The 27,881-nt window shown below is 48.3% G+C and overlaps 2 protein-coding genes across 2 annotated transcripts in view; both read left to right on the forward strand.

The window, feature by feature from the left end:
- Nucleotides 1-2,678: 2,678 nt before the first annotated feature.
- On the forward strand, nt 2,679-20,838 carry mtx1b (metaxin 1b). Its single transcript, XM_061256385.1, has 8 exons — nt 2,679-2,798; nt 9,814-9,883; nt 10,599-10,678; nt 14,175-14,267; nt 16,264-16,446; nt 18,518-18,594; nt 18,969-19,126; nt 20,062-20,838. The coding sequence occupies exons 1-8, from the start codon at nt 2,718-2,720 to the stop codon at nt 20,280-20,282; spliced, it is 963 nt and encodes a 320-aa protein (XP_061112369.1). The 5' UTR covers nt 2,679-2,717; the 3' UTR covers nt 20,283-20,838.
- Nucleotides 20,839-25,098: 4,260 nt separating this feature from the next.
- The window catches only part of LOC133136582 (thrombospondin-3a-like), a 31,399-nt gene continuing 28,616 nt past the window's right edge, over nt 25,099-27,881 (forward strand). Inside the window, 1 exon segment of the mRNA XM_061254215.1 lies at nt 25,099-25,627. Coding sequence (XP_061110199.1) covers nt 25,543-25,627 — 85 coding nt within the window. The 5' untranslated portion in view covers nt 25,099-25,542.

The following is a 27,881-nucleotide window of genomic DNA, read 5'->3' on the forward strand; positions in this document are numbered from 1 at the left end:
TCCAATATAAATTCCTATGGTGATTTATATTAGCCTAATAAAAATCATAAAATGAATCGTACATTTAACAGAGCCTGTTATCTCTAGAACAATGTACAGATTTACAGATTTTGTTTTCTTTTCCTGTCCAATTCTTTAAAGCAACTGGATACTTACTGAACTAATTAAGGTTCTAATCTAATCAAGGTAAGGTAAATACAGTGTCATGACCCTCTCTCCCTCTCTCTCTCTCTCTCTCGATTCTCTCTCTCTCCCTCTCCCTCTCTCTCTCTCTCTCTCTCTCTCTCTCTCTCACACACACACACACACACACACACACACACGTGATAATACATATTGTTCACCCTTTAACAGAAAAATGCACAATTTTGCCTGTCCAACAGAGGGCAGTAGTGTGTTTTTTTTTGTTGTTGCTAATGACAATAACAACAATAACAGTAACAGGAAAGCTCACTCTCCCACAAACAGCTGGTGTTGTTTTTTTCCTCGCGAAGCTTCGGTAAATATTTGCGCTGCGTCTGACGTGTCTCCATATGCGGACACACGTGCACACACGCGGCCGATGCAGCGGGCTCTGCGCGGTGACCTCACGGCAAACCGTCTCGGGGGAAAGAGAGAACAGGCCGCATGAGTCATCCGATGACCCAGAACAGAGGCGAAGGGATGCCTGGTGCTCGCCTGGATCTTACGACACGCTGCCCCCCCCTTTTTTTCCATTTCATTTGTGCGCCGCGTTTCACAGGAGACGCTTCGCAGGGAAACAGAAGGGACGGGAACTTGGGGGCGACATTGGCTCAGGCGGTAAGAGCAGTCGTCTGGCAGTCGGAACTTGGGGGCGACATTGGCTCAGGCGGTAAGAGCAGTCGTCTGGCAGTCGGAGGGTTGCCGGTTCGATCCCCCGCCCGGGCTGTGTCGAAGTGTCCCTGAGCAAGACACCCAACCCCCAAATGCTCCTGACGAGCTGGTCGGTGCCTTGCATGGCAGCCAATCGCCGTCGGTGTGTGAGTGTGTGTATGAATGGGTGAATGAGAAGCATCAATTGTACAGCGCTTTGGATAAAGGCGCTATATAAATGCCAACCATTTACCATTTAACTTGGAAAATGGCAGCCATGAGCCCCCTAACGGCTCCCTAGTGGGGAGAAAGCCCCTCAAACAGTGGTGGGAGATGGGAAGAAATCTCAGGAGGAACCTATAGGTTCAGATGGTAACAGTTCAGGTGTTAAACTAGCAGGTAAACTAGAACGTCCACATGTATGGATGCAAAGCATGCAGTGTTGACTTCTTCTCGAGGCCAGGAATGATGATGTAACACCTTGGCCTAAATGGGAATGAATGGGTCTGCGCTCAGGCAAGGCGGCCAGCGGCTCTGTAAAGGCCAGCCGGGGGTTTGTGCTACAGTTGGTCCTCAGCACCTGGTGCTTGCCTCCAAACCTTTCCCACAGGGCGAGATATCAGCTGCACGGGGGGGTCTTGATCTTTGCCATGGGAGTTTTTTTTTAGAAAAGTACGAAAACCTGGACTCGATCTACGTCTACCCATCTGTGACCCAAATGTGTGTACAGATGGGGGGAGTTTGGCAATGACCAAAATTAACTTGCCAAACAAACACATTTGTAAGTGCTAATTAAGGACTAATGTTGATTGCTCTAACATCATCGTATATATATAAACTAGTGTCTTAGAAATGTCATCTTAAAATGTTTATAAATTCCCTGTGAAAAGGCGTAAGCAATATTATCTATCTTTATTCTTTGTGTATTTATTTGTTAATTTAAGCCAAATGGTTACCCATAATATTAAGCACATATTATTATTCACCATTTAAAATGAATGGAAAAAGAAATTACATGGAGATGGAGAAAATAACCAGGCTACGTCATGATAAATGGTCTTATCTTGACATATATAAACACACATTTAACAGGGAATTCACACAACAGCTACGCATTTTTTCTTTTTGGCAAGGGCAAGTTCTAGAAATAAATTAATAATGAAATAAATAAACGTGTGATATTTTGCTAGGAAATGTCTCGAGGAAATGAGTTTAACAACTGGAAAGAGAAAAACATGGAAAATGCCGAAGAGTGATTGGTTGCTAAAATATGACCTCACTCACAAAATAAAACTTTCCAGAACTTTCAGTGCTACTCTGTAAATCAACCATTGCATGAAACATTGTTGGTGCCTTTTGCCTTGACAATAAAAAAAAAAAATTTATAGCATATGTTCATCTTTTTATTATTAATCTAGCTGTCTGTCACACACACTATGGCTTTAATAATTGAGATCATATTTTGGAATGAGCAGTTTATCTCTTGGGGAGATTGGCATGGCTTTAAATGAACAGTGAAAAAATTATTGTAACTTTTTTTTGGTGAATATTTGGGAGACATTTGAGACATTCATTAAAAATGTTGGGTCATTTGCTGATATCTTGGCAAATGACCCAACCGATTGCCCACGTTATGTGGATGTGTCAATGTACTCGACTGTCCTGAGATATACAGTATAGGCTAAATGTAAAAGTTTTAACGACCCGAGGGCAGCATGGTATTCAGGCAAGTTTTCAGAAGGCTGGCTAATTACGTTAACCAGCTAATCAAAAGCAAGAACACGTCTATCTGTGGTTGCTAGGTAATCTGCCACAATTGTGTTGTCATTAGCAACACCTTTTTCCAAACACTTCCGAGTTAAAGGTTAGTCAGTGAAATTAAGATGGCTGCCCCCTTGGAGTTATACTGCTGGAAAGGCGACTGGGGTTTACCGTCTATAGATACAGATTCTTTGACCGTTCTGGTAAGAAAGTAACTATTTGCATGAATGGTAGATACTTGACAGGGCATATTTCGTGGAGTGTCGTCGACGAAACTCTGATCCCTTTCATGCAATAGGATATATTGTGAATGACCTAATCCGTACGTGTGTGTGCGCGTGCTGCCTGCTCGCTTCCAATTGAGCTAGGCTAGTCAGCTACCGCTAAATTACAACGGGTGCTTTGGTAATCTCGTCGTTGAAGCCGTTTAATACAGTCTAGTTGTGCCACGTTAATCTTGGCACGTTAATTCTGGTTAGCAAATTTAGCCAGTCATAGCTTGTGAACTTGCAGGCTGACCAATGTCATGTTGTTACATCAGTTGCTTTGTCCCCGTTGTCACTATTTTAACGTTAACGCCCCAACTTATGTTGGCTAATTTTCTCGCGGCTGATCTCTAGCAGTTAATTTAACGGTACACGGAGCCAACCAGCCTGACCGTTGTCTACGTTTTGATACAACTTTCGAACCCTTGAATGTGAAAACACGGATGCAATTAAAACTAATATCTGCAAAATCAATGAATGAACAACTTCCCAAGGTGGGCACTAGCTACTGTGGGGACGTTTAAATACCCATCCGATGTCACTCAAATTTTATCTATAGTTGTTGACATTGTAGCCTATCCTACACGCAAGTTTCTACAGGCTATGGTTTAAGTGCACGGAGCTGCAAGTACAATCATACCAAAGAACATATACATTAGATTTAAAATGTAAGTGTGTTAATAAAGAAAAACAAAACGAAATTTTTGCCGAATCTTTCTTTTTTTCAATTAGCATTGTCCTTAACTTGAATAGTTAAATCGATCAATCACATATTCGCACATATTCGCCAAATTGATTTTGCGAAGATAAATATTTTTTGCTTTGAATTGTTTGTCAGGGACAAATTATTGAATACAGGCAAGAATGTATTGTATTACACTAAAGTACTGTGTAAAAGGCAAACTAATGACAATGCAATCTTGGCTGAAGGAAATTTGTTTGGGCTAGAACTTAGAAGTAGGTAAGAAACCACAAAATTGTATTTAAGAAGCTTGAATAACCTCCAAAAAAATAGAAAATAGGTGAATGGGGAAATAGTGTATCCTTATACCGCCGAATTTGCGCTTCCTTGTCGTTTGTGTCATCACTTTGTGTGCACGTCTGGCAACAGAAGGCGCTTTTCCCAAAGCTTACGTGTAGGCCAAGTGATTTAGTACAGGTTACAGGTGCGTCCACAACAACATCTCAAAACATTTGGGAGGAATACTGAGGGAAGTCACATGAATTTAACACCAGATGTCACATGAATTTAACACCAAATGTGTTCCTCTGTCTCTTGAAAAATATTTGTTTAGTCTCAATGGAAAGAATGAGAAAGTTAGCTATAAAAAAAAACACAGAGATAATATGTCAACATTTATGGGCAAACCAGAAATTGAGTTTGCACACATTTTATCCAACAAACATTTTACAGTCAAAGTGATGTTGCTCAAACTTTCAGCTTGACCTATGTTAACTATGGTTGTAAAAACATTTTTTCAAACCTGTATCTTTTAGGCTATTATCTATATAATGGTCATTAAAATAACATTTTAATTTGAAAGGAGATATACTTCTCTCAATCATTTTTAAGTACCATGGGAATACAATAAAAAAGAAGTGTTTCCAAAACAGAATTTATATTCATATGAAAGCTATTGCTGACTCCTTTTGAATTATTAGTCATTTACTTTCTTTACTTTGATCTGTTTTGAAGAGATACGTCATCTGTACGGTGGCCCCTTAAGGCCAGACTTGTGTTTCTGCCAGAAATGAAGATGGTGTTATGTAAGGAGCACAGATTGTGGTTATCTCTTCCCGTGGTAAATGAAACGCGTTTTGCGCTTGAGTTAGCGTTAAATGTCACTAAAGAGAGGAAGGGGTTTGGAGAGAGACCCACTGGGTGCTTGGAGACCCCAGGGGTGGGACCCCAATAAGGGGGTCAGTCGTTCCTGCTCTGTTCACCTCTGAAAGGGGATGGACCCCATGTCCCTCTGTGCTGGAAAGCTGTCTAAACAGGATGTTGCTGCAGGGGGCTTGAGAAAGAGGGGGGGTTGGGGGCGGGTCTGGTTTTTGTCACAGAGATGGTGAAAGAACAACTTCCCTGGGGGTTTGTCTGACTCTTTGTGAATTTAGGCCTTGTTCTGTTCTGCCTCTCACTCCCAGGTGGTGAAGCAGATTGTAATGTTAATCCTTTCTGTCCAGCACCTGTATGTCTGGGGTGGGTGGCTAGAGCCAATCCCAGCATGCATTGGGTGCAAGGCAGGCGCAACCCTTGACGGGTGACCTCCTGGTTGGCCAGTGCAGGCACACACACACACACACACACACAAACACGCATACACACCCCGTCAGTGTGTAGCCAGGTGGTTGTATGTTCAAATCCCTGATGCTGTAATGTCATTGCCCTTTGTGCTACTATCATAAAATAAATATAGAGAGAGCTTTGCACATCTGTCTGGTGATGAAAGATGATCAGTCTGAATAATGCAGGGTGGAATTTAAAGCTGATTTCAAGGACCAGTTCGCAAGGCGGGGGACATTAAAATATGAAGTTCAAAATATCTATTTTTATTGTATGTTGAATGGTTCTAGCCCTGAAAGTTTACAATTACGAGCTCTAAGATTACAAATGTGGTTAGAATGTTCTTTAATGAACGTCCTAATGCTGATGTCACAATCACCACTGGTGACTTAAGGCAGTGGAGTTCTAGAACACTGACTTAGAATTCTGAAAAAACATTCCAAAAAAACCTTACTCTACAAAGGGTTCAAGTTGAATGGCCCTGTTATTGAAGAACAGTGTGGGCTTTTTGCTTACATAAAGCACTCAGTATATATGCTGTTGAACTGAGACGTGTAATTGGTGCTCTGCCGTGTCCTTTTTAAAGATTTTGCGAGGCCAGGCTCCACCTGAGCGTTAAAGAGGTCCTGAACATATTTATACCAAAACGTAGACCCCTTTTTCTTTTCCCCCATTTTTTATGGTACTTCTGGAAAAACTATTGAAGTGGGCCTGTGTCTGGAAGGTCCTGTGTGGAGGCCCTGTGCTCGATGTTTGAGAAGGAGAAAGGCAGCCCTTTGATTCTCATTAAAGGTCCATTCAGTTCAGCTCTACAGGCTCTGCAGCTACACGGTGGCCTGGGAGAGGGAGACGGAGAGAGGGAGAGAGAGAGAGAGAGGGGGAGGGGGAGAGGGATAGAGGGGAAGAAAGAGAGGGAGGGAGGGAGAGAGAGAGAGAGAGAGACACATACAGTTCAGGGCCGTGTTATACAATCTGCCCTCACAGACCCAGCCTGAGTTACACCGGCCGCACAAACCAGCGTTTTCATTCAGGATTTTCTGCAGGAATGTTTCCAGCACAATCTGCCAGGGGGAAGTGTGTGTGTACACGCAGTTCTGTGTGCGTAGTGCGTATGTGTGGCTGTGACTGTGTGTGTGTGTGTGTGTGTGTGTGTGTGTGTGTGTGTGTGTGTGTGTGTGTGTGTGTGTGTGTGTGTGTGTGTGTGTGTGCGCGCGTGTGTGTTACCTGTGTGGGCCTGTCTGACAAAGAGGCTATGCATTTGTGTTTGTGTGTTAATGACAGATTCTTTCCATTCATTGAGCTGACACTGCTGTCTTTGACATGTTACTGCTCTCATAAGCCCGCTCTGCCTGTTATGCCTCCCTAAAACTGCTCTGCTTGCATTATCTTGCTATTACTTGGGTTTATATTTCACTACGTGTGTCGGTGGGTGCTTGTTATTACCGGTCTACACCCACCACCCAAAAGTCAACAATAAATGCAATTAAGTGCACGTGGAAACTATGCAATTATGTGGTTTAGCTCTTAGGAATATGCTATGGTATGTGTGCCATTTTAGCCCTTTGAAGAATAGTTTGGGTTTTTTTGGGGGGAATGTTTTTAAAAATCTGAAGTCAGTGTTCTTCATTGCTTTCAGTTACCCATAGTGATTGTGACATCAGCGTTAGAATGTTCAGCTGCGTACATTCTAATCCCATGTTTGTGACCTCACACCTTTTTAAAGGGCTAATGTGATGGTTCCACACAGTACTGCCATGTTGTACGTGTGTACACCCAGCCGTTTGCCAAATGAGAGATTTGCAGCCAGCAACTCCCGGACTGCATTCCCAAAACCTTGCTTCCAAGACGCAGAACTATTTGTCTCAGTTGGTGATTACCGCGAATTAGGAAGCTGATCCCTTTTCCAACTCCCGCTCGCGGTAACGCGGTAGCTGGAGCTCACACCTGCAGATGCTGCTGCGTTTTTTTTATCGGTATAATTTTCTTTCCCGCGGATGATGAAAATGCGAGTGATTTATTTTCGCTCCCGTCTCGTACTCCGTCCCTCGGCTTCACGGCGCGGCAGCAGCTCGAGATTCTCCGAGGAATTCTGTCAGTAAAACCATGGCTATGATGTCAGCGTTTGATGTTTTCTTGTTTTAACTGCGGTTTCCTGGCTGGTTGGAAAACTCTGGCTCTGCTCGTTACTCAAGGGAGGGAGAAGCCCCAGGCTTCCACACACACTCACACTCAGCCACCCAGCTTGATTTAACCTATTCAGAACATGGTCCCTTATTCATAAAGATGAACTGATCCAGGGTCAGGTCTCTGTTATCTTGTCCATTGTGAGCCAAAAGACAGAACTGATCACAGATCAGTTGTCCTACTCTGAGGATCTTGGGTCCTATTCGGTTCTGCCTCTCGCTCCCAGGTGGTGAAGCAGATTGTAATGTTAATCCTTTCTGTCCAGTACCTGTACCCACATGTCTGGGGCGGGCAGCTATCCCAGCATGCATTGGGTGTGCTATGTCCGGGGTGGGGGCACAATGCATTGGGTGCAAGGCAGGCTCAACCCGTGACGGGTGACCTCCTGGTGAACCAGTGCACACACACACAAACTCACACAGACACACACACACACACACACACCTATGGCCAATTCAGAGTCTTTTTTAAATGTTATTGCTTCATTGAAACATCTGAGTTCACTGAACCTGCGTGTCTTTGGACTGTGGGAGGAAAGCGGAGCGCCCGGAGGAATCCCACACGGACCCCGGGGAATCCCACAAGGACACGGGGGATCCCACAAGGACCCCGGGGAATCCCACACGGACCCCGGGGAGAACATGCGCTCCAACCTGGAACCACACCACGCCTCCCCTTTTAATCCTTTTTAATTTCCCTTTCGTTGTTTTCATTTAAACCAGGGTGGGCTTACATCCCGGTAATGCAGTGTGGGAAGATGGCGTTTTGTCACGCTACCAGCGCCGAACACGATGAGCTTTGCTGTTTTTGTTGCTCCCGATACGGTTAACGGCGCTCTAAGTTTACACCAGGGCTGGACCGTTTGGAAGCGCGCTCTGGTGGTGGAACCCGGCTCGGGAATTTGTCTTCCCGACTTCCCCTCCTGCTGTGTCCCGCGGAGGGGAACAGCGTTTACTCCCCTCGACACGTTTGAGGAAATGACCCTGTCTTCCTCTCCCGTCGTCAGGCCCGAGTCCCGTCTGTCTGCGCTATAAACGGCCGGATTCGTCTCCCCGCGATCGCATTACCGCCTCGTCCCGTCAGAAGGCTTCATGAAACTCCTCGTGAGCTTTGGCCGCTAAGCCCTCTGTGCGTTTTCCTCCCGTCTTGCTGTGACTGTTGCCAAGAGCAGCCGGCTTGGCTTTTACCACCTCGTTTTCCTTCCCTCGAAGAATCCTTCAGGAGCCTCCTAGCTCCTCGCTCCTAGCTCCTTCAAGGAGCTTTCAATGTGTCTGAACGTCCTTAAAGATGGCGGACCTCAATCTACTTCCGGGTCATTCGAGGAGCGAGGTGGCGAGGAGGGATAAAATAAGCGATCGGAATGAACCCCTGGAGTCCGAGAGGACCAATAGGAGCGATGTCCACTGCTCATGTCATTTGCGATGGATTGGCCTGATGTTGCCCTTAGCTCGATGTTGCAGCTGAACACGTCTGCTTGTTTCCAGTGGGTACTGCTCCTTTAATGTTCTGCCATCATGCACAAATGTGGCGACGTGAAGCGTGTATCCGTCCATGGTATCAGGCAGCTTTGAATAACGGCGTGGATATGACTGATTCTACTGTGTGTGTGTGTGTGTGTGTGTGTGTGTGTGTGTGTGTGTGTGTGTGTGTGTGTGTGTGTGTGCGCGTGCGTGCGCGTATGCTTGTGTATGCTTGTGTATGCTTGTGTAAGTCTGTACCCTTGTGTGTGTGTGTGCATGTGTGTGCTAGTATGTGCATTATGTGTAAGTCTGTACCCTAACACATGTGTGCACATGTGCTCACGCAGCTTTCCCGTTTCTCGTTAGCGTGTTAGCCATTAGCGGCCTCTCGCTGGTTTAACACACTCGCCGCGCCCCAGGCTCGGCTTTCCGCGGGCTGCTAACGTGCTAACGCCGGCTTCGCGTGCCGGCAGACAGTCCTGGCACCGTTCGGGCTGCTCGTAAAGAGTCAGGGGGACGGCGTTTGGCCTCTGGATGGCAGTGAAACGCACAGCGTGGGCCCCCTAAACCTATATAGATAACCAGTGTCCTGTGATGTGGACTGTGTTCTGCTGGAACTATTGGCTGAAATAATGAGCAAATTAATTTCTGAATATTTCTGTTAGATTCTTTGGGGAAATGAAGCTGGCATCACACATAATATATCAGCAGTAATGACACAGAAATGTCATAAAATGCACTGCATACGGCGTGTATGTCAATGCTCTGTAAGCGGGATCATGCGTGTTATTTTAGGCGCCTGGGAATTTGAACTGGGTGCACTGTGGAGGACACAGAGGAACACCCCCTTTGTTTTGTTAAAATGCTCTAAGAAATCTCACGCCCGATGCGTATCTGAAGGTGGGGGTCAAAGGTTAGAGGTCGGAGGTGTAAGGGGTCTGTTTAACGGTCAGTGTCTCTCTCTCTCTTTCTCTCTCTCCCTCCCCCTCCCCCTCCCCTCTTGTCCCTCACCCCCCATCTTCAGGCCTATGCCAAATTTGCAGGCGCCCCTCTCAAAGTCCACAAGATCACCAACCCCTGGAGAAGCCCAACGGGTAAGCCACAGAACACACAGTACTACAGGAGAGCCACAGCAGGCTATATTATACCCTATAGGCCACGCAGTACTACAGGAGGTGAACTGTTGTCATAATCAGAATCTGCCACTGTTGGCGCAGCTTGCTGTCCTTGTGAGCCCTTTAGCCGATTGAGCTGGAGCGGTTTTGATGGATTCTCTGTCTTAAGGAGGCCCAGAGGAGGGGGGGAAGAGTGTTTGTTTTGGGGGGGAACGGGTGAGTGAGTCTGTGATGGAGAAACGCTCATGAGTGGGTGAGCGGACTCTCGCTCTCTCGCTTTCTCTTTCTTTCTCTCTCTCGCTTTCTTTCTCTCTCTCTCTCTTTCTCTCTCTCGCTCTCTTTCTTTCTCTCTCTCGCTTTCTTTCTCTCTCTCTCTTTCTCTTTCTCTCTCTCTCTCTCTTTCTCTCTCTTTCTTTCTCTCTCGCTCTCTTTCTTTCCCTCTCTCGCTTTCTTTCTCTCTCTCTCTCTCTCTCCTTTGACACCCAGCCCCCCCTCTCCGGAGCGTTTCCCATGCACCCCCTCTCTCCCCTCTCCTCTCTTCTCCTACATCAGCTTTTTATCGTTCCTCATTGGCCCTGAGTTGTGTGTGCTTTCCGGCCAATGAGCTACTCTGTCTTTAAGTGAGCAGGAAGTCGGATGTTCTGACACTGGTGTCTGCCTCTGTGTGTGTGTGTGTGTGCGCGTGTGTGTGCAGGTTCTCTGCCAGCTCTAAAGACCAGAGAGGAGGGCAGTGTCTCTCAGCCCAGCAAGATCATCATCCACCTCAGGAAACAGGTGACCCCCCCCCACCCCCCTCCCTTCCCCTCTAGTTCAAGTGTTCTTTGTCTGAGAGCTTCCACACCTCACGCTTATCACAGAGGGTTCTGTAAAGAGCTAAAAAAAGTTCCTCTATGGAGACCAGCCAAAGAACCCTTTTTCTGAGAGTGGACGTTCACGTCATCTTGATGGTCCACGAGTCCCAATTACTGGCTCATGGACCATCAAAGAGTTTTGTTTAAATGGCCTGCTATTAGTGTGATGTATTTCTAGTCCACATCCTGAATACTTTAAAAATGGAAGTGCGTTTATTTTAATTTTGCTCGATGAAGTCGTCACCCAGCACTGATTGAAATCTGCTTCATCGGAGGGAATTTGAACAGAAAGCGCTGAACCCGTTTTGGGGGTGTTTGTTGAGCGGGTGTGGGGTTACTGGAAAATTATCCCCTGACCCTGGAAAAGGCGGTTGGGAATAACGTGTGGAAAATGCACAGCGGTACAGACTGAGGTAGATTTTTAATACTGATATTTAGAGAAATGCTGGAGTTGCACACATGAATATAGACGGTGTGTAATGAGACATTGCTGAAGACACTAGCGGTGGCTACGCAGACGGCTGTGGTTTGGGCTGGGGTTTGGGCCGGGGTTTGGGCTGGGATTTCTCATCTGTGGCCTGGAGCCAGAGGATGCGGAATAGCGCGGATTGGAACAGAATTCCTTTCCCCCGTCCCCGTGGGACAAATCCGTCTCTTGGCAATCACTCACAGAACCCAGAATGAAGGAAACCCCTGTAGAAAACGTCTGCACATTTTTAACCCTTTAGGGTGTGAGGTCACAATCATGTGATTAGAACGCTCTTAACTGAATGTTCCAATGCTGATGCAACATTGGAATGTTCTGAACCGAGCATTCTAATGCTGATGTAATAATCACTACTGGTAACTGAGAGTTCTAGAAAACTAACGTCGAAAAACTTGATAAAGTCTTTTCAAAGGGCTATAAAATAGACATGCCCAACATTCATTTGGTGGTTTCCCCCAGATTTCTAACTCATTATTCTAGAAATACAGATTTTTCTGACTCTGGGAGGTACCCATAAGTTGCTTAATTGCTTTCTCTCCTGTGGTCCAATGTGTGTCTGCATTGTTGCTGCTGAACTTTGGGTGACAAAGCAGATGATTTATTTTTGTTTCTTATTTAAAATGTAGCCTGAATTTCACACAACCTTCATCAATTCTGGCAGTCACTGAGATTTAAAGAAATGTGAGGAGGGTTAAAAACATTTTCCTAAATTAATTGTGCAATAGGAACCGGGACAGTGTCACTCATCGGGCCCTAACGGTTGCTTACGGACACTGTAGAGCAGTGCAATGCATTCAGAGTGAGTCTCCTCTCCATCTCCGCGGAAAAGCAGACTCCATAAAATGGCCGCCGCGGTAGGCGTAACGACTCCGCCGTGACCCGTTTGTTCAGAGGGCCAAAGTCCAGGGCGCTCGGTCTCTGTTTAGTTGGGTCTGGCCACAGCCTTCCGCCCCTGACCGCCATTTTGGCGGCGCTGACGTGCGGCCTCAAAGAGGGCCGCCGCTTGGAAGGCTGAGACGGAGCCGTCGTGGAGGGGAGCTCAGTGGGCCGTGTCGCGGCTGGCCGGGCTTAACTCACGGCCTCATGAGGGAGCGGAAACTGGAGCGCTCGCGCGGAGCCGCAATGGAGGGGAACTCGCCCGACTGTGCGGAACGGGGGGGGACCCGCCCTTGCGGACGTTACGGGCTCTTAAGTAGGCCTGCCGCGTTTCCTCGGTTCCCTCCTACCGTCTGCGGATGGATCCCCACCCACCTGGGCGATGCAACGGCAGCCATTTTGTGCCAGAACGCTCACCCCCTCATCGGGTGTGAAGAAGGAGCTGCGAGTGTGGTCGATCTCTCAGGATGGCGACCGCATCAAATGTGAGCTGAAGGCAGAAGATTGAGTGAGGAACTGGGGGAGAGGGGGTGTGGGGTTTCCAGGGACAGTTTCCAAATTCCTTCAGGTTTCTGCAGGCCCCGTTTAGACTAACCCCCCAGTCCCCGTCCCAGTACCCATCCCAGTCCCCGGTCCCCCGTCCCACGGCCGGTTCTAACACGGACTGCAGGACCCCCTGTAGGTTTGGAAAAACAACCCAAAGGAATCCCTGCGTCTGGACCTGATTACTGGGTCAGGAGTGTCCCCCCCCCCCCCGGGAGGAAGCTTGCCCGTGTGACAGGCGGCCATTTTGGGGTCATGTCCCGGGACGGGGGGGTCTGTTTCAGTGAGCACTCGTCTGGGTCCTCATCTCCAGTCAAAGGCACGTTTGTGCGTTAGCCGCCGGCTTCAAACAAACTCCATTTCCTGACCTGCGTGTAGTGCCACACTCTGTTTTTTTGGCTCTGTACTCCAGGACATTGGATGTGAACTGACACGTTGAATATGAGATCAAACTGTCGACTGTCACCTTTAATTTGAGGGTATTTAACTCGGGGCAACCGTGTAGGAATTACAGCCCATTTTTATCCATCACCAAAATGGTAGAATTGTGTCTCTGACTGTCCAAATACTCAGAGACTGCACTGTATATTTCATCTACACATGCAGGTATAATCTGTTTTTCAGGTATGGCTGTGTAGATTTGGTTTTTGGTAGCTGATATATTGCCACCGTAGTAGTAGTGCCTCAGTACTGTGTGAGCTGTGAAAATAAATCATTGTGACAGAGGAGACCCTTATTTTGGCGGTGTATTTCTGCAGTAGCCAGACGGCCCTTCCCCCCGATTGCTTTCACAGCTTTCCTGCGTTTCCTGCACCTGGGGGGGGTTAACCTGGAAGTAATTCTATCTGAGAGCTGCAGCTTGACCTTTGACCTTACCTGCGTGGGGCGGGAGTCCCCAGTCGAGTAGAGAGGCCATGCTAACGGGCGCAGACGATTGCAGAGAGGGAGGGAGGGAGGGAGGGAGGGGGAGAGGGAGAGGGAGAGGGAGAGGGAGAGGGAGAGGGGAAAAAAAACTCCAATGGCTGTAATCAATCAGTCAATCAAACTTTATTTGCTTACAGCCGCGATGATGTCACAGGGTCAGGACGCTTATGGTTCACTTGAATGTGTTAATCTTATAGGATGTCATTTTTAATCTAATATAGCTCGGCAACATGTGTGTTATTGTCATTGTTATTGACCGTGAAGCCCTCTGTCAGGCAGGGGTTATTTATTCCCGCTGGGCGTGAGCAGGAACTGTTACCCATTACAGGGGCGGCCTATAGCCTCGTGGCTAAGGTACATAACTGGGACCCACAAGGTTGGTGGTTTAATCCCCGGTGTAGCCACAATAAGATCCGCACAGCCGTTGGGCCCTTGAGCGAGGCCCTTAACCCTGCATTGCTCCAGGGGGGATTGTCTCCTGCTTTGTCTAATCAACTGTAATTCACTTTGGATAAATGAGTCTGCTAAATAAAAAATTTGTATTATTGTATTGTATTATCATTGATTGGCTGCCTCTCCTGTCTTTCAGAAGTACAATGCAGACTATGACCTATCGGCGAAGGAGGGGGCGGACACTCTCGCCTTCATCTCCCTACTGGAGGAGAAACTGCTGCCGGCACTGGTGAGTCAGTGTGGAGAGGGGTGATGGATGGATGGATGGATGGATGGATAGATAGATAAGGGTGTTGGGGAGAGAGGGGGTAGCGAGACGGAGATAGAGTGGGAGAGAAGGGTGGAGGCAGAGAGAGGGATTGGTGTTAGCGGTGGGGTTGACGGTCTGGTTAGCGGTGGGGTTTGATGGGTGTTTTGAAGAGGGGCGGAGGTACTGGGTCTCAGCGATGGGAGGAAGGGGGAGGGGTGGAGGAGGACAGAGGGAGCGAGGGATGGGCTGTAAACGACAGGAACCCGAGGAGGGAGAGGGGGGCACTGGTGGGGAAAGGAAATGAGAACCAGGACCGGAGAGTCCGACCATACTGGTTAAACTGTGTCTTGGTTCTCTCCAGGGAAGCATGTACACTACCTTTTTAATCTTCTAATGAAACTTCTAATAATTTAAGTTATTGTCTGCTTGATAAGTGACATTTTCTTACCCCATTGGCAAATCTTGAAATGAGTAATACCGTTTCACCTCATTGGCAAGATTTTTGTCAAAAAGAAAAAGGAATAGCAAAAAAAAAGTAATATAAATACTTGACTAAAATGCTTCTTTTTTTGCTTTTGGCCTCTTCGATCTGCCAGAACAAAACACGGGCCCAGTTTTCCGTCTCTGTTGAACGGCTCTCGTAGCATTATGTTGTAAATTTTGCATAATAGTGCTGATAAAGCCATATCCTCCCTGCTCCGCTCCGGCCTTGGCTCCCGCTCTTTGGCTAGGAGCGTCTGATAAAGCTCTTCATGTAAATATCATATCAGGGTTCGACTCCCGGCGCCCTGGCCCGATCTCCGGGCTTCCTCAGTTACTCGGTAACAGTCCCTCGCTCTCTCCTTCCCCAGTCTGTCGCCCGCCTCAAAAAAACGTGCTGCGCTCGAAAGCTTAGTTAGAAAGTAAACGAGCCTGAGGTAATTATCGCTGCCGTTTGGCTGCTCCCCAAAAAAACACCCTCAAATTTTACGAGTGCTTCTACCCCTGCCAGGTGGGCGGGGCTAGTGGAACCCTCCTGATTGGTGGGCATTTTTGGGCCTGGCTCTTCTAGACACGGTCTACCCCCTGCCGCCCAGGGGAGGCCCCGCCCCCTTTGCTCGGTCGGCCAATGGCTGATGTTCTGGCACTCCTGGGAGGACTGCAGCCCACTGGAGTCGCTCGCTGTGCCTTCTGGGAGGACGTGTGAAATGTGCATTAGTAAATAAATGTACGCTGTTTCAGGGGACGCAATCGGCCGACAAGCTTCTTACATAACGCCAGCGTTCCCTGTGGACCACACAGGAATTTGGTAGCTCTCTCTTTCTCCCTCTTCCTCTCTCTTCCTTTTCCTCTCCCTCTTTCTTTCCTTGTCCTCTTGCTCTTCCTCTCTCTCTCCTTCTCCTCTCCCCTTTTCCCTCTCTACCTCTCCTTCTCCTGCTACCTCTCTCTCTCTGTCTCTCTCTCTCTCTCTCTCTCTCTCTCTTTCTGGGACCGGATCATCTGAGGAATGTTTTCTCATGTTTCCTCCAAGCTGAACTGAGCTGCGCTTCTTCCCCCCCCCAGGACAGGAAATGATGTCACTTTGCATCCTGGTGTAGGGCCTGCTGAGCATCATGCCTCCATCGCGTTATTTTTGGAATGGAACACCGTGTCCTTGCCCCAGAGAGATAAATCGGCTTAGATATTACAGTCGTACCGGACAGACCAGAACATTTTCAGTGTTCAGTACTGGCCAGGACTGCTGTAAGCTTGGGTTGGTTTTCACCTTTAAAATGGCCACCCAATTTAGGCCCGAGGTGAAGCGAGCTGCCTGTCTGTTAATCTGCTTTACTTTCGTCTATTTAGTGTACTTAGCTGAACATTCTAATCGCAAATGTGCGATTGGAATGTTCTTAGCTGAACATTCTAATCGCAAATGTGGGATTAGAATGTTCAGCTGAGAACATTCCAATGGCACGTATGCGTGTAAAATCGCTCTCGCCGTCCTGCCTTCCAGATCTACACCTTCTGGCTGGACTCCAAGAACTATGTGGACCTGACGCGGCGTTGGCACGCGGACAACGTCCCCTTCCCGCTCAACTTCTTCCTGCCCAACCGCATCCACGGGCAGCAGCTGGACCGGCTGCGATTGGTCCGCGGCGACAGCGGGCTGGAGCCTGGCGACGACATCGAGAAGGAGGTGAGCCCCGTTACCTAGGATACGCCGCGCCACACGCCGGGGTTAAAGGTCGGTTCCCGCCAGCCTAACGGGAGAGTGCGGGTCCAGGAAATGGAAGGTGCCGTCTGCTGTCATGACCCGCTGGGTGAGCCTATCGTTTTATTTTCCTGCGGAAATTTTGCCCTGCCAATTTTTTGGGGGGGTTCATGAAAACTCACTATGACGTCACTACTCAAAAGAGTACCTCCGTACAGCCACAGTAAATGTATCTACACATCAATTCTTACCAGGTAAAGCTGGCAAAGAGCATCTCACATTGGGCCAGGACAGATCCCTACGGGTGGAGGAAAAAAAAATTCACTGTGAAAATCTGTTATAATTCAAAAACCCAGAATACAGATTTCCTCGTTGAAATATATATTTTTTTCCACCCGGGGGGGTTGGGGCTCTGTAGATCCTATTGTCCTCCAGTGATTCATAATTTTGGGAAGTGAGGGAACGAGCCACCCCCCCCCCCATTCCCCGTCCACCATTTTGAGCCAGGAGTTAGAATGAGGTCAGACGCAGTTGCCGTGGGAACTCCGCTAACGGCTGCCCAGGGAGGGAGGGGCGTTGGCGCGCTCGTTCTGTGAAAGGCACGTCTTTTTTGGGGGGGGTGTTCCCGCCCGCCCTCCCGCCCTGGAACGAGGTCATGTTTCGAACCGTCGCTCCAAACTTTTTTTTTTTCATAACCACGCGTGGCTTCGGCGTGACTTACGACCCCCTCTGTCAGGACACGTTACGCCCCGTAACTTAAACTTGCGAGCCAGGGGGCCGCGCGGGGGTTTCGCTCATTTTTCACCCGGCGAGGAACGCTGTGCTGTTCTGTGTTATGGCAACGCCTATGACATCATCGGGCCCGGTTTCATTCTTTCGCGCTGTTCTCGGGGTCAGACGGCTTTGGGACGGAGCGAGTGATGCAACATCACCGCCTTACAGTATGTGTGCGTCCCGGGATACGTTTGATATATGTAGGGCGGTTGTTTTTACAGTTTCTAGCTTATGCAAATGTCATTTATGTGGGTCTCTCAATGAGATAGGACTTTTCTCAAAAGATGTATTGTGTGTGTTTCTGTGTGTACGTGTGTGTGTGTGTGTGTGTGCTCGTTTGTGTGCGTTTGTGTGGGGTTGTGTGTGCATATATGTGCGTGTGCATGTGTGTGCTTGCGTGCGTGGTTATGTATGTGTGTGTGTGTGTGTGTGTGTGTGTGTGTGTGTGTGTGTGTGTGTGTGTGTCTGTACATGTGTGCACTCGTGTGTTTGTGTGTGTGTGTGTGTGTGCGTGTGTGTGGGATTGTGTGTGTATGTATGCGCGCGCATGTGTGTATATGTGCGTGTGTGTGTGCGTGCGTGCATGTTTCTGTGTGTGCGTGTTGGTGTGTGTGTGTGCGTGTTTCTGTGTGCGTGCGTGCGTATGCGTGCGTGTGTGTGCATGTGTTTCTCTGTGTGTGTGTGTGTGTGCGTGTGTGTGTGCGTGTGTGCGTGCGTGTGTGCGTGTGCGTGTGCGTGTGCGTGTGCGCGTGTGCGTGTGCGTGTGTGCGTGCGTGCGTGCGTGCGTGTTTCTGTGTGCATGCGCGTGCGTGTGTGTGTGTGTGCACGTGTTTCTTTGTGTGTGTGTGTGTGTGTGTGTGTGTGTGTGCGCGTGCGTGTCTCTCTACAGCTGTACAGAGATGCCCCAGAGTGTGTGTGTGTGTCTCTCTCTACAGCTGTACAGAGATGCCCTAGAGTGCCTGACTCTGCTCTGTGTCTCTCTCCACAGCTGTACAGAGATGCCCTAGAGTGTGTGTGTGTGTCTCTCTCCACAGCTGTACAGAGATGCCCTAGAGTGTGTGTGTGTGTGTCTCTCTCTACAGCTGTACAGAGATGCCCTAGAGTGCCTGACTCTGCTCTGTGTCTCTCTCCACAGCTGTACAGAGATGCCCTAGAGTGTGTGTGTGTGTCTCTCTCCACAGCTGTACAGAGATGCCCTAGAGTGTGTGTGTGTGTGTCTCTCTCTACAGCTGTACAGAGATGCCCTAGAGTGCCTGACTCTGCTCTGTGTCTCTCTCCACAGCTGTACAGAGATGCCCTAGAGTGCATGACTCTGCTCTCTCAGCGCTTGGGCTCACACAAGTTCTTCTTCGGGGATTCGTAAGTAACCTGGCTCGCCTACCAATGTTATAATAATCATTTCTTCTTTAGCTGACACTTTTATCCAAAGCAGCTTACAGTTGGTTAGACTAAGCCGGGGCCAGTGTGCAATGTGGGGTTAAGGGGGATTGCTCAAGGGCCCAACAGCTATGCTGGTCTTACCGGGGCTAAATCCGGTCCTTCTGGGTCCCAGTCATGTACCTTAGCCACTAGGCTACAGGCTGCCCCATTTAAGGACACATCAGGGACTGTATTCTCTATGTTTGGTGACAATGGAATTGTATGTGTATATGTATGTGTATGTGTTTGTTGTGTGTGTAATTGTGTGTATGTGTTTGTTGTGTGTGTGTGTGTGTGTGTGTGTGTGTGTCCAGCCCCTCCTCTCTGGATGCCTATGTGTTTGGGTACCTGGCCCCGCTGGTGAAGGCCAAGCTTCCCAACGCCAAACTGCAGCAGCACCTGACCTCCCTGGACAACCTGCGGCTCTTCTGCTCCAACATCCTCACCCTGTACTTCCCCTCCGAGGGGCGAGGTGTGTGCCCCTCCCAAACACGACCCCCTTCCCACACCCCGCACCACACACCCTGCTCCAACATCCTCACCCTCTACTTCCCCTCAGAGGCCCCAAAATTCCCATTATACACTCAAGTCCCGTCTGCAGCCTCACTGTGATAGAGTTGGGATGGGATGGAGTTCTTGTGTGTCCCGGGACCATTGGCATGAGAAACCAAGTTTGTTTATTTTCTTCTCGTGGAACCGAGGCGTTTATTGAAACCCTAGAAGACCACAGCCCACAGCCCTGGTGCTGGAGAGTTCTGGTCTTCTGGTCTTTCAGCACTTCTGCGTTGGCCAGGTCACGGGGCAGCCGGCCCACACTGTTTTGATTCGCCTCACCACTGGTTTCTAGAGCCTAAACTCTTAAGATGAAAACAGAAGCCAGCAGACAAGATGGCTGCCCTGGACCAGGCTTGAGACCTCCTCAAGAACGTTCTAGAAGTGTGACTTTAGGTTTGACTTCTCTAGTGAATTCTCTGGTCCTAACAAAGACCTCTCTCTCTCTCTCTCTCTCTCTCTCTCTCTCTCTGTTTCTCTCTCTGTCTCCCCTCTTCCTCTCTCTGTCTCTCTCTCCCCCCTCTTCTTCTCTCTCTCCCCCTCTCCCCCTCTCTCTCCCTCTCTCTCCTCTCTCTCTCCCCCTCTTCCTCTCCCTCTCTCTCCTCCCTCTCTCCCCCTCTCTCTCTCCACCCTCCTCTCTCCCCCCTCTTCCTCTCCCCCTCCTCTCTCTCTCTCCCCCTCTCTCCCCCTCTCTCTCTCCCCCTCCTCTCTCTCTCCCTCCCCCTCTCTCTCTCTCCCCCCTCTCTCTCTCCCCCTCCTCTCTCTCTCCCTCCCCCTCTCTCTCTCTCTCCCCCTCTCTCTCCCCTCTCTCCCTCTCTCTCTCCCCCTCCCTCCCTCCCTCCCCCTCTCTCTCAGAGCCCCCCTCCCAGAAGCCCTCGGGCCAGGCGGACGGGGGGGACTTTGACCACGAGCCTCACAAGCGGCGTAAGCAGTTGCTGTCGGCGCTGCTGGCCCTGGGCGCCATGCTGGGCTACGCGGTCCTGACGGGCATCGTGTCCATCCAGCGCGTCCAATCGCAGCAGGCCATCGACGCGCCCCACCGGCACCGGCCCCAGGACGAGGAAGACGAGGAGTGAGACCGTGAGGAGGAGGAGGAGGAGGAGGAGGAGGTGGAGGAAGAGCAGAGCATCTTTGCAGCCGTCAAGGACTTTTGGGGAGGGAGTGACAGAGAGGGGGGGGGGCCGTCCCGGGATGTCGACGTTCTCCGCTTCGGACAGAACCCGGATTCAGGCGTCGCAAAAACGCACTTTCCTCCGTTTCTGAAGAGATGTATAATTACCTATCGCAAAAAAAAAAAACAGCTACGGAAAACACTCTGCTATCCAGGCCTCTGATGTCTGTCTGTTAGCCTTTCTGACAAACCAGTTAGATTCTACCGATATGCTTGAACAACAGATAAAGACGTGGACACTATGGGAGAAGGGAGCTGTGTATATTTAGATACTTTCAAGACGGGCAACTTCGAGGCAATAGCCTTTGTAAGAACAAAGCAGAACGTTATCGATAGCTTGTTGTTTTTTTTCGCTTTATTTTTTACTATATTGTATAATTTCAGGACTGGTTGAAAGTATTTTTTTGGTTTGCTGCCAGATATATAAACAGGGTTTGGAGTTGTTATTTTTCCTTGTTTTTTTTTTTTTTGTTTTTTTCAAGCTCAGTCCTCTGATGCACCAAGGCTTCTCATTCACCGCCATCTCTGGTTGTGATGTTTTTCGGAGCTTTACCCCACACACACGCACAAGCGCACACGTACACCCCTGTCACCGATATTCTGGGGGACATTTGCGTAGACGTTCTACTTTTCAAATCATTTTTCAGCCTTGTTATTGTTCTGATCATTTCTCATAATCAGTTCCACATTGTTCCGCGTTCTGCGGGGGTTACCCTCAGACCGAAGTCTGGAATTTCGACTGGATTTCAGGTCATTAAAAGGAATCTCTTACAGGCACGCTGAACGTTTTTTTAGCTTCTGTTTTCTCTGCTCTCGTCAAAAGAATTCCACTCTCAGAGCTCCCTGCCCCCCCTCAGAACCCACCGCTCTCTCCAATCGCACAGAAAATTAATAAAAGATAATAAAGTAAATAAATATGTGCCATTCAAAAGAAGGGGACAGCTGAGCTCAAAGGCGGCCCTGCATTCCGATGATGCTCTGGGTCTCTGAACTGTGCGCTCTTGGTTTGGGTCGAACGTTGCTTAATCGCGGCAAAGTCGTAGCAAAGCCTTGATTTTCATCTCATCGCTTTAGTCTCTCGTGAATACACAAATACAGATCTGCCTGGAGACCAGTATATCACATCCGGGACCTTGGATGGTGGCGCTGTTTATTTTCAGTAGGATTTCAGAAGAAGGGTGGGAGAGCTGGCCCATCCTGGTGCATTGCATTAGATTCGTTACTTAGCTGACGCTTTTATCCAAAGCGACTTACAGTTGATTAGAATACACAGGGGCCAGTCCTCCGCCTGGAGCAATGGGGGTTAAAGGCCTTGCTCAAGGGCCCAACAGCTGAACAGATCTTATGATGGCTACACTGGGGCTTGAACCACCAACCTTCCAGGTACCAGTCATGTGCCTTTGCCCTGGGGGGATTGTCCCCTGCTTAATGTAATCAACGAAAGTACTTATGCTGATGATGATGATGATTATTATTATTATCCTTCTCGTGAATCTGAGTGCTGTACTGCGTCGCCGACAGTTTCTCTCCCTGTCCGGGTCGTTCGCTCATCACCCGCTAGCCGCCGCACAGCGACCCGATCCGCCGTTTCCTGCTCTCTGCTCCCCTGTCGAACGTAGTCAAAGGCTCGCGTCAGCAAAGCCCAGCGGTCCCGCAAGAAACGCGCAAAACGTACCGAAACACCACAGTCGACTAGCACACGCTGTGCTAGGCTGGTGTGTGCGCCGATACTAAAGACAAAACGTAGCGTTTGTACGTTCACACACCCCCCCTCTCTCCGTCCTGCACTTGAATGTCAGTTTTATAGTGGTTTGTTTTCTGTTCAGAAACCCAACCGGATCGGGGTTCGCTCAGAAGTGTTAACGTCTCACACCTGCAAAAGCGCCTTTCGCAGTCCCCCTGGTCAAGTGCTGGGGACTGCAATTTTGGGTGAGAGGTTGGTGGTTTTACGGGGGGCCACAAAGTCGTGGAATTACCAGTGTAGGAATTGGAGTGTGTGAGAATAGGGAGCGGGGATTCCGTTTGAAACTCGGAAGTTTTAATTGCAGTTAAATGTTTAATTGCAGTCCATGCCCCCCGGTAGTCACAGCACTTAAATCGCGTAAATCGTGTCCTCCTTTGTCAATCATTTGCATGGGGGCGGGGCGGGGGCGGGGTTCTGCAGTTTGTCAGCGTTGGCATGGGAACCAACCGCGCAAAACTCTTGTGACGTAACACACTTTGGAGCGGTTTTTCCTGAAGGTAGTACATGATTGATCCTGTTCACGCCGCCCCCCTTACCCGAGCAAGTAGGCCTAATGTTTTCTTTCGGAAACCTTCCATGAATCCTACTTCAGGTAACGGTTTGTGATCTTCGGTTGTGCGGAACTTAACCGTCACCAGTTTCTCTGCTCCACTGGGGTGTGACCGCATCGAATTCAACAACTGCTCAATCCGGCTAATGATACGATTCTTAATCTTCTGTGGTCATTTTTATTTAATTTTCCGCTTCTTTGCCTCCTCCAATTCACCAGGGTGATTGGAAATGTAAAACCAAAACTGTAAATGCTTTATATTTTTTCTTGATGAGATGAGGGTGATGATTATGATTAAAAAAGGCTTTGGGACTTCAGTTTTTGTCGTGGGTTATTTTGTTTTGCTTTGCGTGATCCGGTCAAATTCCCTAACTCCGCCTTTCTGTCTGGCCACCAAATCACTCCCCAGTGTAAATGGGTTTCATCGTAACAAGGGGCGGCGCAAGGTCGGTGGTTCTAATCCCGGTGTTGCAAACAATAAGATCCGCACAGCCGTTGGGCCCTTGAGCAAGGCCCTGAACCCTGCGTTGCTCCAGGGGAGGATTGTCTCCTGCCTAGTCCAATCAACTGTACGTCGCTCTGGATAAGAGCGTCTGCCAAATGCCAATAATGTAATGTAACGGTCAGCGTTTTGTCGCAAAATGGCCGGCGTGCGTCCTCCAGTTTTAATTATGCTGTATGATAAATTAGAAAAAAGCACGCCCTTAACAGGAGGCCTCGTTTGATTGAAAGGGTTGAGAGAGGAAATGTGGGATAGGGGTTTGAGCCATGACACCGCTACAGACCCATCGAGTTCAAAGCAGAAACTTGTAAAACATGCTGGAAACTTGCATTGGGGGAATGGGTGTTGTGATGTCTTTGGGAGGTGGCATTTCTTGATGAACGAGGTTTTTGACTGAATCTTGTTTTCTGAACTCGAACCATGACGAGAGTTTATCCTAGTTTATTTTTTTGAGGAAGGAACGGAAGCGTTTTTATTATTTTATTTGCGGGCCACCTGACCGACCGGGAGAAACCTTGCGCGAGCTCATTCTGACGCTAGTATCCTTCCGCTCGTGAACTCTGGAGACCTCGAGCTGTCCATTTCATCACCAGTAAAGAATGCTGCGCTTGGCCCATGTTCGGTCTAGATTGTGTGCGCGTGTGTGTGTGTGTCTGTGGGTCGCGGACAGCCCCTTGCGTTGGGGCGTTCAGAGAGGACAAGTAAGTCCCACCTTTGCCCTCTGTGGTGTCCGCTGGGTCCCCAATTTAATGTCCTTCCCGAAATGCGCTGGGAAAAATATGTCCTCATTTTCCATGTGCGTTAAAGAGCGATGCAGGAAAAATGTCTGCGCAATGTTTATCTGAGTCACGAATGAGGGTTGTCATTAAGGCTGGTTCTGGTTTAAAGGAACGAAAGAACCATGTGATGTGTTCCAGCCGGACAATGTATTCAGTAAGAAAAATAGCTAGAGATATCAGACCTAGCAGTCTGATCAGCAAACAGCCTGCTGATATAATGCAAAGTGTAAGATGTAGTACTACAAAGTACTTGCCAAAACGGGCCATTGTGATCGTGTGAGAGACAAACTTTTCACAGACGGCACATCAAGACTTTAACCAGGACGAGAATGTTTCAGGCTCAGATTTGAAATTATACTTTAAAGTTGAAAACAACGTAGCTTGTGACATAATTTCCTGATTTGCATGCAGAGCCAGGCAACGTGATCCACATACAGTTTCTAACGCTTGAATGGCGTGAGAATTGTTTAATTTATCGCTGACAGCTTCATCACTCAACAAAGAGGAAATAAGTGGCAACATGTTCTCAATAAACGCTGTTGCTAGGACAACAGTAAACCACAATAAACAAGCATTTCTCAAATTGCCAAGGAATATGCGGGGGATTAGATAATTCCGGCCTTGGGGACCGAGTTGGAACGTTTTGTACGTCCATATTATGATGAAGTTGGAACTGATTCATTTTGCCGCGTCCGCTCATTCACGAGAAAACATTTTATTTTTAAGCTTCACCTCCCGAGTTGGAAAAGAAAAAGACATTTCAACGAGCTTAATTTATAACTTTTCAACACACACTCTTTGACTGAGGCGGGGTTTCATAGCACTAAAACGGGAACATAAAATGTGTGGGCGCGAGGGTGCACGAGACTGCGTCAAACACGTATTGGCCAAAACGTTTAATCGACAGCGAAATTACGCATCTGGTCTTGATGGCGGGGGTACCTTCACTCGACCAATCACCTGCAAATCCCTCGCAGTCAGTGAGATTAATTGATAATAGGCTAGAAAATGTTTTCATGAATAGAAATGGCCCTTTTGCACAAAACCGATCCACTACCCACCCAAAGGCAAGACGTTGGCAGTCGCAGAAACGTCCGTGTGAATTAATGGTCAGTCTTTTATCTCGCAGTGGGCTGTTCTCTTCCGCGTGGCATCAGTTTGTGGGCGCCTCTGGAGTTGCCTATAATACTGCTATTGAGTGAGTAGCTGCCTCAGAAACGGTAATAAAAGGGTGATGCAAATAAGACAGACGCTATCTTCCGTCGACTCGCGTCGTGCGTGCAGGACTTTCTTTTTTATTAGCGATATGGTGGGAATGTGCAGCGCACCCCGTGCGGCGAGGATCACAAGAGTCTCAGAGAAACTCCCTCGCTGACACTTTCGCTCTCCATTCTTCTTAAGTCACCGCTTCTCGCCGGCTGCGGGGTCAGCGCACCGCAAAGGAACTGAACAACGATCTGATACGGGGTTTTTTTGGGCAACATCTGCACCGGTGGTTTGGGGACAGGTGGTTCTTATTTTCTGTTGTATTTTGGTGTTTGGCGCAGGATACTTTTTTTTGGCCGACGTACGCAAGACATTCCGTGCAGCATGGGTGCGAAAACGACGATGCCACTCTTATTTTTGGTCTCAGCTTCTCTCCTCTTATGTATCTGTGACTCGTCGGAGATGCAAGGTATGCTGCCCTAAACCGCTGTTTCCAATGCACTGCTCTGTGGAAACTGAAGTGTTTTCGAAGAAAAATGAAAAAGAAAAGAACACGTACTATACGTAAAACCTTCTATCACAACTTTTGCATGACTTTAACTGTTATTTGGCATGGACAGGAAAATACACGTATTGTCAGTCCTAAGCATAGGTTATATTTAGCTCGGTTAGTTGTCGTGTTTATATTATTTTACTTTTGAATTAACAGGAATTAGCCCATGTAAATTGTAGCCCTTTATGTGCTGGGCCCACAATGAAAAGCGTGAAGTGCACGCAATGAAAAGAGATGCAAACGACTGGGGCGCATAAAGGCGTCCCATCCTGATAACAGTCAGGAGGGGGTTCCGCTTTGCTTCACTATCAATAGATATGCACTGAGGGGGCTTAGGGAAAGATTAACGTCCAAGCGCCTTTTACATCGCTGGGGGTCTTTTTCTACAAATGCTAACAACAATGTCTCTTGTTAAATATGTTAATAGGTCATTTGCAGTTATCCTCAAACATCCAGCGGCTGCTACTGCTGGCTACATTCAATTCAATAGGCTGCATTCAAGTATGTGTCCAGCACTTATTCAGCTCTCTAATTTATCTTACAAGCTGCTGAGTAAGTTATCCTATATTTGCGACGTGGCTGACGCGGGACAATTCAAATTAATACATCGCATTGCTGAAAAGAAAGTAGTGTGTTTAGAGAATATACTCGCAAATGATCGGAAACCCTGTCCAGGATGCATACCTCCAGATTTAGCCCAAAATGCCGCTCACACAGAAGTCAGAAGTACAGCGCGTCAGTTCCCAAGAAGACGAAAAAAAACGTGTCCAAGAAGGGTGGGGGGTGTCTAGGTGGAAACAAAGGACAAAATAAGTCCACTGCCACCTGTGTGTATGTTTCGAGGAACAATAAATGTCCAGACCAGCGATGGAAAACGTTCCAGCGCACATTTCAGGGGTTGAGAATTGTGGGATATGTAGTCTTAATACAGTGTTAAAAGTGTACACGCATCGGGGACGTGAACTCCCACATGAGCGCGGATTGCGTAATATCATAAAGTTTTGGGGGGTAATGCTCGGAACAGGGGTGGTGGGCTGGGCCGCGTTATCTGTTACCGCAGTATGCCTATGATTGCCCCAGCCGTGTTTATGTCTCACGGCACCTAATCTACTGCACGCGCATTGCCAAAAATCCTGACTGCACCCCTTCCCGCGGCGGTGTGGAAACGAGGTTTCCCAGAGGCCAGAGGAGGAGTCGGAGAGGATTTTCCCCTTCAGATCATCTCCCAAATTTAATGAGGTCACATTTCAAAGGCTCCGAGACGTGTTTACCCGTCTGAGAAGCAGCTACTGATTTAAGTTCCTGGAGCTAAAATGGAGGTCGTCTTTTTGAACGGATCGGCTGTTTGTGGTTGCAGAATAAGTCCAACGGGGTCAAGCAGACAAGATCAATCAAACAGATGTTTTAAAAAATAATATTTCTGGGCCTTTTTACCTCTGTCTCTTTCTCTTGTATTTTAATCATACCTTGCCTTTCATTCAGAACTTTGAAGACTGTTGCTAAGCACCATAACAATGTTCTCCTTTCTCAAACTTTGACTGGCACCTAACATGACCACACAGCTTGTGGAGATGGATGGACAGGTATACAGAGAAAGCTGAGGAGCAAGAGAGGGAGCTAGGGGGCATGAGAGCGATAGAGGTAGAGAGAGAAGGAGGCATAGAGGACAATAGTGGCTCAGAGAGGAAGAGATGGATGGATAGGCAGAGGGAGAGAGAGGGAGAGAGAGAGAGAAGGCTGCCTTGTTATGATGAGCAGCGAAAAAAAAAAAACCCCATTGGCGTGTTATTCTTTCCCCTCTGTCTCCCACCGCGCTTTGAGTTTCAGCCGTAGACGTTGGCCAGAGAGAGTAACGGTGGAGAGGGGAGTCGGGGGACGACCGATGAAATGGGACCTGGGGAGGAGTGAATAAGATTGAGGAGAAAGTGGTGCGCTCTCTGGAAAAGAGTTCCTTGGCTTGTGTCCGTCCTGGAGGGGAAGCCTTTTTCGGCTCTTCATGGAGCCCTGATGGCACTGATTCTCCACTCCAGTCCTCGGGACCCACCTGCCAGAAGGTTTTGGCTGTAACGAGGAACTCACACACACACATTTTTTGTGCTTTGATTGGTTCAGTCATTAAATGGGGCGGCCTGTAGCGTAGTGGTTAAGGTAAAATGACTGGGACACGCAG

Source organism: Conger conger, chromosome 9 (assembly GCF_963514075.1).
Source record: "Conger conger chromosome 9, fConCon1.1, whole genome shotgun sequence".
In the NCBI taxonomy this organism is placed as follows: Eukaryota; Metazoa; Chordata; class Actinopteri; order Anguilliformes; family Congridae; genus Conger; species Conger conger.